The 15,174-nt window shown below is 45.3% G+C and overlaps 3 protein-coding genes across 5 annotated transcripts in view; 1 reads left to right on the plus strand and 2 right to left on the minus strand.

Moving 5' to 3' along the window:
• Positions 1–598: 598 nt before the first annotated feature.
• Positions 599–8,033, minus strand: LOC130382189 (YTH domain-containing family protein 1-like). 3 transcript variants are annotated; one of them, XM_056589816.1, is made up of 6 exons: positions 7,933–8,033; positions 6,832–6,856; positions 6,280–6,359; positions 4,420–6,105; positions 4,002–4,046; positions 599–3,809 (listed from the first exon to the last, which is right to left on the minus strand). In XM_056589816.1, coding segments are annotated over exons 2-6 (1,839 nt in total). In that variant the 5' UTR covers positions 6,833–6,856; positions 7,933–8,033; the 3' UTR covers positions 599–3,782. The 3 variants fall into 3 exon arrangements, with proteins under 3 accessions (XP_056445791.1, XP_056445783.1, XP_056445775.1); XM_056589808.1 differs by having other exon boundaries at positions 7,924–8,033; XM_056589800.1 differs by having other exon boundaries at positions 7,613–8,033.
• A 762-nt stretch (positions 8,034–8,795) lies between these two features.
• On the plus strand, positions 8,796–12,478 carry birc7 (baculoviral IAP repeat containing 7). The gene is made up of 7 exons (XM_056589827.1): positions 8,796–9,427; positions 9,979–10,078; positions 10,512–10,593; positions 10,756–10,801; positions 11,071–11,280; positions 11,548–11,613; positions 11,905–12,478. The coding sequence occupies exons 1-7, from the start codon at positions 8,929–8,931 to the stop codon at positions 12,102–12,104; spliced, it is 1,203 nt and encodes a 400-aa protein (XP_056445802.1). The 5' UTR covers positions 8,796–8,928; the 3' UTR covers positions 12,105–12,478.
• nkain4 (sodium/potassium transporting ATPase interacting 4) overlaps positions 12,408–15,174 on the minus strand; it is a 39,281-nt gene continuing 36,514 nt past the window's right edge. Inside the window, exon 7 of the mRNA XM_056589840.1 lies at positions 12,408–14,903. Coding sequence (XP_056445815.1) covers positions 14,894–14,903 — 10 coding nt within the window. The 3' untranslated portion in view covers positions 12,408–14,893. The remainder of the gene's footprint in view (positions 14,904–15,174) is intronic.

Genomic DNA, 15,174 nt, shown 5'->3' on the forward strand with positions numbered 1-15,174 from the left:
AGGCCTGGAAGAGGTATTTGCGGTCGTAAACATATAGGCTATAACATGCGCGCGATCTAGCCCCCCCTATAGGCCTTCTGTGACATTTTGTTGTAATGCACAATTGAACCATTACAGGCGGCTGTATTCTAATTCGTTCATTTCATAATAATCTATCGTCTAGTTCTCCCTTCCAGCATAGCTTGCCAAAATATTTAATTCCGCCTATTTTCACAAGATGTCAAACTGTATTAGCAGTTGCCATGACAGGTCGTGCTTCGAAGGTTCGCCTTGCTTCAAAGGTTCGCCTCATGGCGCATAGTGCTGAGAGAATAGTTTTCTAATTACTATTGTCTATTTAGCCTATTTGAAATCCGCCCTCCGCCTAAATATCTTTGAGCTGTTTAACACAACCCATTTACATGTTGGCAAATTCCCTTAGTAGATCTATTCACAATGTCAATGAGTTCAAGCGTATTTCAATTAAGGAAGATAATTGTCAGCGTGTCTGTTGAATGTATACCTATGTTGTGTAAGACTATAATGTGTGAACAATTAATAAAGAATGATTTTGTAAATTAATCCATTGATATCCGTTGTGATTTTCTCATAATTTATTGATTCTTGATTACAGATTTGCATCAGATTGTGTCCACTGTGTGCCGTAAACATTTAATTGAAAAGATATGCAAGATATGTCACATGCCATTTTATATTTGTAATCACACATGAGGGTCAGTCATATTTTATGTGACTGATGTCTAATAAATAAAAGAAAATCAATGGTGACCATCGATTTATACTAACCAGCATATATAAATAGTCTCTACATTTACACTAGCCCGCACTCGAATTCTAGGTTTCAGCACCACGGAGAGTTCCCATCAGGTCAAAGTGTGTGTGTACATGTGGGTCTGTTTCTGTGTGTGTGCGTGTGTGTGTGTGTGTGTGTGTGTGTGTGTGTGTGTGTGTGTGTGTGTGTGTGTGTGTGTGTGTGTGTGTGTGTGTAATGGCACGGATTGGGAACCAGAAACAAGTGGATATGACCTTACATGGCAACTCAATTTGCAGAAGTGTGTGTGTGTGTCTATATTATCCTGCAATGGACAAGAGATTAGACAGGCAGAAAACAGTCCACCTTGGACGACATTCATGCAGACAGGCCGATCTTCACGGGCTGCTTAAGGTCACCGTGACATTTCCACAACCTAATAGGCTGACAATGTAAGACATGAAGGAGAGCCGGTTTGCTGAATGGACAGTTTATTAAGGCTTGATTTCTTCTACAAAGATAAACCAAGATACATCTTTACAACCATTACAGGTTATTATGCCCACTACAACTGTGGTTTATAGGATAATCAATATTCATCTTCTATATTTCATGTAATTATTCTTAGTGTGACGGTACATATACTTTCTTGGCCCACCAGCCAGGATCTCACTCGGTTTTCCTTACACACACGCGCTCACTCACACCTTGAGACAAGTTGTCCATTCATGTGCACATAAGCCGCCCTGTAGTGTTTTCATGACCAGTTCAGGCCTCCTGAGGCAACGACCGCTGTGGCTGTGACCCAGTGAATCATGGGAATTTCGTAGACTTTCGACAGTGCCACTGACGTCTTTAAGGGTTTACCAGCAGTGGGTTGGGGGTGGGGGGGGGGGTGAGGGGGGAAAAGCAAAAAAATAAAAAGCACTCAAATTGAGCTCACCACACTGCCCCGCGTGTGATCTCCCATCTAGTTTACGTATAAAGAGCAACCGTAAATCATAATCCTATTGGGAGTACGGGCAGTTGTCAAATTACAATGGCTTTGCTTGCCGGGAAACACATACATGGCTGTTGAAAGTAACTGTTGGGAAGAAGAAAAAACAAAAACAAAAAAAAAGGTTTGATTCCGGCTCTTATACATACACACGCACAAGGGACTGACATCAGTAAATGCTGAATTTCTACAATATCTGTGTTATAGGGGGCATACAAGTCCTAACTGACAAGAGTGAGCGATGTGAACCAAGGTTTGCTACTCAGGTGTGTTCCTCAGATGTGAAAGGAGAAACGTGAAGGTAGGACGTTAAATTAAGCATATGGTATAACATGTCTCCAACAGACATACAAATAGGAAGAGAAAACAGACAAAATTGTGCCTGTTTGCAGCGTTACTGCTGCCTTCCATTCCCCGAATACCAATATGGCGGTTTCAGTTTCAGTGAGTCCAGCAGGTCTTACACGGGCTACAGAGTACAGCTTTGGGAGACCAGAAAAAGGTGACGTTTACACTGGGGGTAAAAGGGGGACTGGAACCTGTAACAAAAACATTAGGTCAAATCCCACGACAATCCAGGGCCCTGAAGGATGCATAATACTTTCAATACGTCATTCCAGCTCGCCATGCGTCAATGTACAATTTGTTAAATTACTCACGTTTACATTGTTTTGATTAAATCCCTGATCTTTCTTTACCATAACAGAAAACAAAAAAAATTACTTGTGTTCGCTCCTATTCAAGGGGATCTGAACCAAGACGAAAACCATCAGCCAAAAAACACACAGAAACCACATTTCATTCTTGTTTTTTTTTTCTTTTCTTCCTCTTAGTCTTGATAATAAATCAGTTACATATTTTTTTCGGTTATACATTTTTAGGCTTTTCCCATGACTATAGGCTCCTACGTTAAAGCTTAGCATTACGAACGACATAACTGACTAAGCAAACCCAATTCAAGGAACATAATAAAATCCTCAGAATGATGATGATTTGGACAAAGTACCCCCCGCCCCTTGTACGGAACAAACTGCCTGAGCAGCAGCAACTCAATTCAAATGTAGCAGGGTCATTATTACAAAGTGGTGATCATAAAAACAATTTTTAAATGGTGGATGTGACAATTCTCTCAGACTGGATTGTGTGGACCAAACATGATCCCCTTACAGGGTTACATACAAATGACCATGACATTTAAGAATAAAATAAACCAACGGGTCAATAGTACAATTGTTTGATTTTCAGTTATGGGAGTGCTCCGGTCGTGGAGGACATGTTGGTTCTTTTCGCTCCCAGAGACCTTGCAACTCCTCCGTTTGAAAGGACTCGAGTTCCGTGTGACTTCACACTTTCCCTGATTTCTCCAGCGCTGTCACTGTTACAGAGCGGTTCTTCTGACAAGTCAATTAAAAGTCCAACGCAACGAAATTAAGGCTCCAGAAGAAAAAAAGAAAAGAATATTGTCAGTAGTAAGCCAAAAAATAGAGATTTTGTTGATCTGAATGAAAAATAGATAAACCACTGAAGTTTTACTATAGCAGTTCCGCAGACCGACATTGTATCTGGAATCCTCCAACTTTGTTGGCACAGTTAAACCTTTGAAACATGGCAATGTCGCCCCCCAATGGACAAATAGGGGCAGGACGCATCAGTTCCTGATTGTACTGACATATAAAGTGGCAGATTTGTTATTCCGTGGTGCAGTCAAACCCTGATTCGATTCGAAAAGGGATGGGGTAAGAAGAGGGGCATGGGCCGGAGACAAACCCAGTCTGATGAGAGAACAATGGTAGAAATTTAACAAAAAAAGTCTGAACAGTGTGGTAGGGGTGAGGTTACACAGAAATCAGCTTACTATCCCTGCTCAAGAAGTGGGAGGAACATGGGCCATGAAAAGCACGTCTTGACGATGGCAAAGATTCACAAGGATTAAATAGAAAAAAAATGATGGGCTTGGTTTAATGTTCATATTCTTCTGTCTCTTAAATCAAATGTTCTAGTGTAACTGTTGATCAAGCAAAGGATAAATATCTTCTATTGTTTATTCCGGTTTTGGCGCTCCTGTTGAAAGAGTGAAAGACAACGTTAGTAATCACAATTGATCACAATACAGTAATCACATTACAACGGTTCAATTGTGATCGTTCTGTGTCCGGGTATTAATATGTGTTCATCAGCAGCTTGTGTAATTTTGTAAACACCAACAATAAAACATGTTTTAAATGGGGATTTTAAACAGTATATATCGTTTACCTGATCAAGGCGAGAGCGGCTAGGGATGGGTGCAGGCTCAAAGGTCTGTCGTCAGGAGGAGACGGGGAGAGAGAGAAAGAGAGAGACAACAGTCAGGAGGTTGTTCACAGCTACGAAAAGGATGAGCTGCAATGTGTGAATCAGCTGGGTTCCTGTTGTTCTAATCCAAACACCACAACGCCTACATTTTCATTTTGGTCAATTGGCAAGGCAAAGCCATTTTATTAAACCCTTCAAACACAAGGCCATTCCCACTGCTTTACAAAGGAGGAATTCATATCTAAACAACATTAAAAGGACTACTACTAATAGACAAAAGAATGCGAAAAAAAAACTAAAAACAGGTATTTCTAAGAATGAGCATGCAGGCAACGCATTTCAGTGTTGAGCTTCGATAGAGCACGTGGTTTCCACCCACCTTGCGCACCTCTTCCTCCTCCTCCTGCCTCTTCTCGTAGTGGGAGAAGTCGTCGAAGATGGAGGTGGTGTGTTTGTAGGTGGCCATGATCTTCAGCACCTGCTTGGCCTTCTCGAGGGGCACCTCCTGGGTGTCCCGCGAGTTGGTCACCGGCTTGTTGTCGTTGTTCTCCAGGCGGATGTGGCGCAGCTGGCTGTTGGGCACGTCCTTCACAAACAGCCAGTCCACGTCGAACTTGCCCTTCCACTTGTCCTGCGCCCACACGCCGGCGCTGGTGCCGTAGTCCACCGGCGAGCGCATCTCCGCCACGCCGCAGAAGTGCCCGCTGCCGTTGACGCTGAACAGCAGGTAGACGGGGCCCTTGGCGTTCAGGTTGCGGAAGGCCCCGTCCAGGCGCTTGTTGCCGTGCTCCGTGCTGCACCAGATGGAGTACTTGATGGAGCGGTGGATGTCGTCCTCGGAGTAGCTCTTGATGATGAACACGCGGCCGTTCTTCAGGTTCCACTCAAACTCCCGGGGGTTGTAGCTGTGGGCCGCGCACAGCTTCTCCAGCACCGGGTGGTTCTCCGCGCCCGGGCCCATGCCGCCGCTGGCGGAGGCGGGCGGGCCGCCGTTGCCGACGCCGACCATGCCCGCCACGCCGCAGCCCTCGTAGCCCGGCCCGTTGGGGCCGTAGCCCAGGTTGCGGTTGCGGGGGGCGACCCAGCGAGCCTGGGGGGGTGGGGGTTGGTTGTGGTTCTGGTAGGGCTGCGGGGGAGGCTGGTGGTGGTGGTGGTGGTGCTGGGGCTGTAAGCCCATAGGCTGCATGGGAGGCTGCACCATCGATTGCGGTGGAGGGGGCTGCATAGGTGCTTGCTGAAGGGGGGGCTGGGGGCCCATGTTGTGGGGATGTCCTAGAGGGGCCTGCTGCTGCTGATGCTGCTGCTGATGCTGATGCTGATGCTGATGCATGGGGCCCGGGGCCACTTTAGACACCGGCCCCTTGTCCCACGTGCCAATGTTCATGTTGTGTTTGATGGGAGGGGGCAGGGCGCCGCCTGGGGGACCCATGCCCGGCTTCAGCTTCAGCTTCAACTGCTGGGGCTTCGCCGGCTTGCTCGCGATGGCAGCCCAGGACGTGGGTTTCGGCGGGGGCATCCCTATAGGCATGGCCCCGTTGCCCGTGGGCCCCAGCGCAGGGCCACCGATCACAGAGCCCACGGCTTTGACTCCCGACCCCTGGCCGGTCATGTCCCCGCCTATCTTCAGGCCCACCATGCCCTGGTCCAGGCTGTTCATACCGGGGGCCTTGTTGAGGGTGTCGCTGTGGAAGCCTGTCTGGCCATCGGGCACCAGGGTGCCACCCAGGGAGCTGGGAGGATAGTTGTAGCTCCCCCCGTAGGCAGAGCTCTGGGTCTGCTGGCCCTGGGAGCCACTCGTGCCCCAGGCAGAAAAGGCGGGATTCTCTGGGAAAAAGTTAAACCTGTGCGGGTAGATGCTGCTGCCCAGCCCCCCCGGCTGGCCAAAGACAGTGTCCGGCATGTAATGATGGTCTCCATTGCTCAAGGGTCCGTAGGAAGTGAGGTAAGGGATGGGGGGGTCTCCGCCGGTGGACCAGGGGGCCTCGCTGAGTGGGTAGGGGAATCCAATGGAGGGGGCGTAGTAGCTGGAAAGGTAGGGGTCCGTCATCGACTGGTAGCTGTTGTTCTGGAACGCAAAGGAGACTGAACATGTTAAATATCACCACTATTTGTTTGTTTTTTAAAGCCACACTTAAGATGGGCTGAGATTGATACAGTAACTCTTTGATTGTTACATTAAGCTCGGACTGATTACTTGTAAATAGCAGAACATTGAACAACGTGGGATACCAAATATTACCTGAGTGGATTGACCAGTGAGGTAAGGCTCAAAGTCATTGTCATGGACATTTTCCTTCTGATGCAGTGAACCATTTTGCACTAGAACAAAAATACATTAAAACAATAGTTACGCAGTGGCAACGACCGTGGGAGATTTTAATGTTTGTGCTGTAAACACTGACACAATTCCTTTGGACATTTGGAACACAATTAATGAATGAAAGAATGCTACACTGACTTCTGGAACATAATGGATGAAGTAATGCTGTAATCTAATCTATATAACCACACTGTCGGTCTGCTGAAAAGTAGATTCAACACATATCACCGTTCCTGAGAGTGGTATTAAACAAATAGTTAAAGAATGTCACTCAACAAACACGAGTTCTACGACTGTAATATAAATGAGAGATTACAGTGAAATAACTGCTAAATGAAAACAGTTGTTTCATAATCAAGTAATTCAGCGATGCAGTGGTAAAATAATAAAGACAGTGAAATCAAGACAACACTTAGTGGAGTAGGTGAGATCAAAAGATAACAAAAATGGTGTTTGTGATAAGCCACTCACTTTTAGATGCTTGTCCCTTTGATCTCTGCATCATCGACGGGTTTTACGAGTGGGGAAGGAAAAAGATAATATTAAAATTTTCAGTGAATGTACAAATCAGCCTTGGTTTTATAACATTTTAGTGATTGACAGCTTTGTTGCATAAAATGGTTTGGACAGATACTGCATTTGGTGGTTTCAAAATGAATTCCACCTTCCAAATTTCTAATTGATTAACCACATATGTATACACCTGCAGCTGTTGCAAGCACACACACACACACACACACACACACACACACACACACACACACACACACACACACACACACACACACACACACACACACACACACACACACACACACACACACACACACGTAGATAACATGCTCAACTGACATCTGTCAAATACTCTCCAACTTTACATAAACAAATACTGATCGCCAAACGGATAACAGCTCTAACAAGTGCAGTTAAACGTGAATCATTAACTTTCTTTGTTATTTCTCCAGCTACCAGCCTTGGCCTCAGTGCCTATGGACTTCAAGTGAACGACTACACTTAATCGTTCTCCATCAAACGTGGTCTTACAGTCTTACTGAATGCAACCATAAATGGATAGATATTATACCCAACACATCTCCCAATCCACCTAAACCCTTTAATGGACCGCAGCTAGCTCTGGTTATATACGTGTACCGGTCAGTGTCGATGGCTAGCTAACATCCACTACAAATAGCCATAGCCCGTTACATAGTTAGCAGAGCAGCTAGCAGGCGAGCTCACTCATTCTTCCTACCTGAGGGTCAATGCTTGTAGCAGACATAACGCATTAAACAAGTCCCTTGATTCTCACAGAGCCTTAGCTTGTGAATATTTTTCCACCGATGTTTTGTGAAACAAGTTCCCTGCTTAGTTTCAGCTTATGTGGTTGGTTATGCCGTGTATCTTGTGGCTAAATGCTAGCTTGCAGCTAGCTCAGCTGTGTGCTCTCCGCTGCACGGATCTCAACTTCCACACTTCAACTATGTAGCCCCCGAAAGCTGTGTCCGAAATCAACCAAATCCTGATACAGTTTGAATAGAAGCGTTAAATGTCGGCTGGTTTGACCTTAATTACAGTGTTATTTCTGTCTTGGTTCGATCTTTAGTTTGTCTTAATACTTCCAGACAGATCCCTCCTCAGTTGAGAGAAGCCCTGTGCATTACTTCCCCAATGGCTGGCTGCTCCATCCGGGCTCCGAGCTCCTGCTTGACGTGTTGTTGTGTCACCGCCAGGGGGCGAACGCTGGAGTTTATTTCCCCCCGTATGCACCGAATGGAGCCTATAATAAATAGTTCTGTAGCATAAACCGCACACTTCAGTCATACTCAAAGTGTTAACAGATAATTAGAAGCAGATCGATCTAGGATACCCCCAGGCCTACATCGGCGCTCACAGGGGGTCCCCTGTTGACCAGTGTGTGTTTTCTGAGTTTGTGGTTCTTGTTCCTAAAGTGTAGTAATAATACGTTTTCTCCCCTAGTGTAGCCCACGCAATTAACCGTCCATTATCCTGCAACGCATGATAATCATATCTGGCATCGAGTTGTAATTACTGCCGCCTGCCATCTCAATGCAAATAACTATCCATCAATAATCCTTATGTTTGGGTCTTGTAGCAGGGTTGTACATGCATTCGGTTTATTTTACTGTTAACAAAATAATAAACAATATACGGAACAGTCACCGTAGTCTAAATAATTACATTGAGGTAGGCCTACACATTATAATAAAATATATGTGCAAGCCCTGATAGGTGGAATTGGTATTGAAATGTAAACCTACTCTGATTATTAACCTCTTCCAACTTCCTTTGGTAGGCCTACATGTGTGTTTATTTCAAACGGGACAGAAACACTGGGCGTAGGCTGTCATCCATTCAAGGAACTACAAGCTTGCAGTGTATAGGCCTGGTGGGTCTTTGGCGACTGTTCTGGAAGCTATCAAACCGTAGAGCTGCTCATGTTTTCCTACGGGCGCGCTGCCCTGGCCTTCAGTGCGCACTCCACTATGGAACGCAAACGTACCGCCTGGCACGGAACGAGAGTCGGAAGGAAAAAACACATGCGAGAGAATGACCCATGACAGGAGCGCGATGTTCCGTAATCTGGAGAAGCGACGAATGCGTCGTGAAGGAGAAAGGCTTCGAACTTTTCTGAACTGGCCCGCTGACGCACCGGTCACCTCTGGGGATCTGGCCAAAGCGGGGTTCTTCTACCTGGGTTCCGGAGATAAGGTCCAATGTTATTGTTGTGGCGGGGTTCTGAGGTACTGGGTTCACGGAGACACCCCTTCTGTCGACCACAAAAGGTATTTTCCAACTTGTGGTTTTATGTTGGGCGGAGACGTGGGGAATATTCCGCTGGTGGTCGCCCCTGGGTCCTCGGACTCCGTTGACGGTCAACTGGTGAGCCAGCTGCAGAGGATGACTGTGGACGACCAGGCAGCGGCCGGACATGCGGTTTACCCCGAAATGGAGGCAGAGGACGCCCGGCTTACAACCTTCCACAACTGGCCCCCCGGGGCCTCAGTCCAGCCAGATGTACTCTCCAGGGCAGGGTTTTTCTACACAGGTGAGCTGGCTCACCTGGCTCACCTGTGATAAGGCTGCTTTGATTTAAATAACATTAGGAATTAATTCGACCTCCGACTTTGAATAGCAAAAGCCAAACTATACAATGGTTATTCATTCATACTTATACGGTATAATAGGCCTATATATATATATATATATATATATATATATATATAGGCCTATATATAAAAATAATACCTAACAAACAGGCACATATTCAAAACAGGGGGCTAGCGACCCCTCATTGTGAGAGAGTTCATAGGACAATTGAACTGCTGATCCATTGGGTTGTAGACAGAAACCCCTCGACAGCGCCAGGATTGCACAGGTCTAAAGGAGAAGGTGCTCACAAACCTCCTATACAATATCAATTACATTTTACAACCACAACCTCAACACCAAAACAGTAAACAGAGACACCGGGAGCATCAGAAACATTCGTTGTCCCCAGGGTTTTGTTTACTTTGGTGTTTTTGTCGGGGGTTACTTTAATGAACTATTCAAATTTTCCCCAATTGAAACTGTTATGATAGCAGTGTTTCCTTTCAGGGCACGGAGACAATGTTAAATGTTTCTTCTGCGACGGTGGTCTCAGGAACTGGGAGCCCGGCGATGACCCCTGGCAGGAACATGCTAAGTGGTTCCCAAGGTAACAGAAATCCTCACATCGGCTTATATCATCCCACAGACCCAAAGTTCATTTTTTTGAGTCATAAAGCATGATGTGGTTTATATAACTAGCATACTACTACTCCATGACACAGTTAGCGTTAACCCAAAGTGACAGTGTCGGTATATAAAGGTAGGCGGGCTCAAACCTATGAGGTTGTGGACAATAACAACGGAACCTATAATCGTATGAAAAAGGACAACTCGGCTTGAAGTTGATCACGAAAGCCGCCGCACAATCCTTCCTACTTATGGTTGTTGTTGATGTTGATGTTGTTGTTTGTTGTTGTTGTTGTTGTTGTTGTTGTTGTTGTTGTTGTTGTTGTTGTTGTTGTTGTTGTTGTTGTTGTTGTTGTATGAGTTGCCGGTTGAGTATTAAAAGTGCCACTTAAGATATGTGGTGTGTCTGACAGATGTGAGTTCCTGCTACGGTCCAGAGGGCAGGGTTACGTCAGCACCATCCAGGACTCTCACTTTCATCACAGCGAGACTGTGGTGAGGAAACAGCATAACTCTCATCCCTGCTGAATGCATCCTCTAACCTCTGACCTGTGCTATAACCGTGTATCATCCGTCACTTTAAAACTTCACACACACACACACACACACACTGGTCCAACTCTGAATTGGCTCAGTATTTGGTTTTAAATGTTTCAGGGTGGATCACAGACTCCTGTATCTCGAGACATCAGCTCACGGAATGGTAAGGAGATACTTTTAATACCTTTGATTCCATTGATCCAGAACAATACTTAACTGATCTTCACATTCAACTTAATACACCAAATAACAGAACGTTTACACCTGAAAGTGTATAGTAAAAACGTTATAGTATTGATTTATACTATTTATACAACTGCAATGATATTAAATCCAAATCCCCATTTTCTGTATGCATTGCGTTGGCTCGACTTATTTCGCCTGCCTCTCTGATCCCTCTCCTGTGCTCTGGTCTGTGTCCGTAACCCCCAGACGTGGTGGCCGGTCTGGGGGGTTCCTCCGCCATGCTGTCCCCCGTGGTGCAGACCGTGCTGCGCATGGGCTTCCAGGCCAGCCTGGTGGAGAGCCTGGTCCAGACCAAGTACCTCCTGAGTGGGCAGCACTACACCTCCGTCTCCGACCTGGTGACGGATGTGCTGCAGGCCGAGGGGGAGGAGCGACAGAGAGACCCGCAGAGCAGAGGTAAGGCCTATGGAGGCGCCTCGGACTAGGGGCCAGGGGGTTTGGCTCCCAGACACAATGTTTTGGGTAACCCCGTTGATGCGGTTCACCTGTAGGCACCATTGAGCCAAACCTCACATGCTAATAAATGGCACGATTCCGAAATCTCTGTAAGCTGCTTTGGATAAAAAATGCACAGCACAAAGTTAAGATTAAATGATGAAATGATTAACAATCATTTAATCATGCTGTGCGTGCTGACTACGTTCGTGTCATTTGACCTTCCAGAGCCAGAGGTACACCAGGGCCCCAGCACTGGAACACTGAGGACCAGGGCTCCCATTAAAGAGAAAGGTCAGAGTTCAAAATCCAGGGATACTTTTGTATCCATCAAGGAATACATTTACTAAGCAAAATCATCTGAAATCATCAATCAATGATTCATATTTATTTTAAATTTTTGTGTGCGTGTGTCCTTGTGCGAGCGTGCCTATGTGTGTGTGTGTGTGTGTCCTTGTGCGCGCGTGCCTGTGTGTGTGTGTGTGTGTGTGTGTGTGTGTGTGTGTGTGTGTGTGTGTGTGTGTGTGTGTGTGTGTGTGTGTGTGTGTGTGTGTGTGTGTGTGTGTGTGTGCGTGCGCTGAGCAGCTGTGGACCCCACTCCCGAGGAGCTGCTGAGGCAGCTGCAGGAGGAGCGGACCTGCAAGGTGTGCATGGACAAGCCCGTGTCCATCGTCTTCATCCCCTGCGGCCACCTGGTGGTGTGCAGCGACTGCGCCACCAGCCTGCGCCACTGCCCCATCTGCAGAGCCAGCATCAGGGGCAGTGTCCGGGCGTTCATGTCCTGAGCCGGGCCTTTGGCCCAGCGAGCCCCGTGTTAGAAGTGCAGTGGGGGTTCAAAACCCTTTTTACGACAGAGTGCACTGGTGTAAAAGTGTTGTACCAGAGTGTCTCCCCATATGATATGTAGGCAGTGTCTTTTACGCTGCAGACATTACATTGTTTGCCTTGAGGTTTATGTTGATATTGTAATTCAATTACGAATAGCATTTTAAATAATGCCATCTTTATGAATCAATTGTTTTAACACACCTTTATTTTTTCGAGAAACAATGAAAATAGATCAGAATAAAAGTTCGGAAACATCGTCAAAAGTTCATGTTTTTTTATTAACAAACGACTATTTACATGTTGAACCGAACGCACAGCTGTTGACGATTAGAATCACACCATAAGATCTCGTCAGGTTTAAGCTACAGTGATCACAAAAGTATAGAATAATACAAATCAATTTCCTTCCACTTCCTATCCACAGAAATTGTTATTCCTATACAATGATGCTAATCTTTTATCTCCTGTTGAATCTACACATAGCAGGTTTTGGCTAAATTATAAATTATAGGGGTACGGAAAAGACGCTCTATTTCACTTGGATACTCATATTTTCACAAAATGACCTTAGAAGCATAACACTAATGCTGTCATAATATGAAGACCAGTAGACGTTTGTTAACCCAGTCCACACTATAGCTACACTGTAGTAGGCATAGTTTCTTACCTCTTATTGGGACCCATACTAAGCTTGACAAAGAGTTATTGGTCTGCCTATTTCTGGCAAACATATGGCCACTCTAGAAATAAGAGAAGGTTAGAGTATCAGATTTGATCAAAATGGCATGCAGGAAAACCACTGAAATAGTTGAATTAAAATCAAACATTTTGTGATTGGCTTTTGAAAGTAAACATCAACCGCATTACCTTTGGAAGTAAATATTGAATTGAAATATAGGACAACGTAATATCTTTAAACTCTAATTTATGTTCAAAGCAAATGCTTCACCGGACTGTTTAATTAAGACATAGCATGGGAACACAAACGGCATCAAACAGGCCGTACCCAGCTCAGCATACATACACAAACATGCTTTAACACACGCAACCGTCTACAGTTTACTGTTGAGTTTAGAAAAGCTTTTTACAAAAATGAACAATGATGATGGATAATCGGTAGCAGAATCTCAGGCGCCCTTCAGCTTGTACATGAACACATTTACCAACAGAGGGCAGTAGTGATTCAAACAAACGTAAGGCATCAGGAGTTTTGCCTTTAGTTCAGTTGGTTTGAAGAGCTCCAGGATAAGAAAGTGCTAATAACTGGTTAATATTACTTAAACCATTGATTAACAATCAATTAAATGACTTTAATGTACTGTTGCAAAGTCATTGAATTAAGGTTCAGATTGCACGTAACATTTTATGTTAAGTAGGCTATCTGTATCAGAATGAATCAACTAGAATGATTGGAGATCATGGTTATGTATTTGTCATTCTTTTCATATACATAGAAATACAAAACCCATATAAAAACATGCTAGTACATCTTTACAGTTGAGACCATAGCACAGGAGGATCTAGGGTGAATAGTGTACATGGTTTATTCCTTTGTGTTTCTCTGTAGCTGTTCTCGGAAACCCTTCCCCTTCCATTTATCGGTCATATTGTTTTATAGCACACAGACAAATACGGTGGTGTGTAATCTGCTCTTGAGTGTGCGTTAAAATCATCGCCGTCAGCGTTGGAGTCTGTCAGCAGTTTGAAGCAACCAAAACAAATCACCCCTCAGACACAATCAACTTGAGTGTGGCTTCCAATCTAACACAACTAAACCGTGAAAGAGCAGAATGAGCAATACTGAACTGGCCCTTGGTAGTTACAATGGAAATTGACAGTGATAGTAATACTTTTCTTTTGACTAAAGAATCCCATGGTCTTTGAAACTGCACCCTATTCTCTATTCCAAGCTCTTTTTTGATACAAGCCTGATTCATAATTACACTATTCTATTTTTGACAGGAGCCCTGTCCCTTCTGTCTCTCTTTATAGCTCTCTTCTCCCCCTTGTTTGTGTCTCTCTCTCTTCCTGGACGGGCCTGCGTGATTCTGCATAGAGTCCCTGGCCTAAAGTCTAAAGTAAACAGGCGGACGTGCAATACAATGGCTCCCTCCACAGACGACCACTGTAATTCGGCCATCCGACCACCATGAGAATCCCGAACCAGCAAACCCCTTTCAAATCCCACCACAGCCTTCTAGGGACAGGGGAGCCGCAGACCGGGGAAGGTCGCCCGCAGCCTGATCACACATGCACGCTGCATTTCCCCCATAGATCGAGATGCTGCCCACGTTCCCAATGCAGAGTTGCGTTCTTCAAAGTAATGAACCATAATGGCGGTTCCGACAATTTGACATCTGCATTCAAAATCAAAGGACAAAAAATATATTAAAAGAGATTGATACTTTTCTAAGTGCACAGTATGAGACTCTGTTATACATTAATTCCTCTCAATCAGCCCATCCACCATCGCCATCATCACCGCCGCTGCCGCCACCATCATCATCACCATAGCCCCCCCCCCCCCCGCGCTGAACAAAATGAAGCCGATGCCAGGAAGCATGTGTGTTTGGAGGCGGTATAACATGTCAATGGAATAACATGTCTGAAGTAGGACAGTGAGAGGGTAGATGAAGTGTAGAGATAGAGGAGAATTTGTGTGTCCAGGTCTGAGGCATCCGGCAGAGGTTTGGGGTCACGGAGAGCCACTCAGGGTGGGGCTCTGTCTCGTCACCTCCCCTCCTATTTACGTAGACCTGGAGAGAAGAGAAAACAGTACAGCCCGGGTTAATGTGGGACTGGTGATACACACATGCATTTAGATACACACAAACACAAACAAGCACACACACACACACACACACACACAAAGAGAGACACACATACATAAATACACACGCACACACACACAAACACACGCAAATGCAATAATAAATACAGACGCACATACACACACACTCGTGCTCACACACACATATAGAAAAAATCCGAAATACACATACGCATAAAAGAAATACACACACACCC

The sequence above is a fragment of the Gadus chalcogrammus genome, chromosome 1 (genome assembly GCF_026213295.1).
Source record: "Gadus chalcogrammus isolate NIFS_2021 chromosome 1, NIFS_Gcha_1.0, whole genome shotgun sequence".
Lineage (NCBI taxonomy): Eukaryota > Metazoa > Chordata > Actinopteri > Gadiformes > Gadidae > Gadus > Gadus chalcogrammus.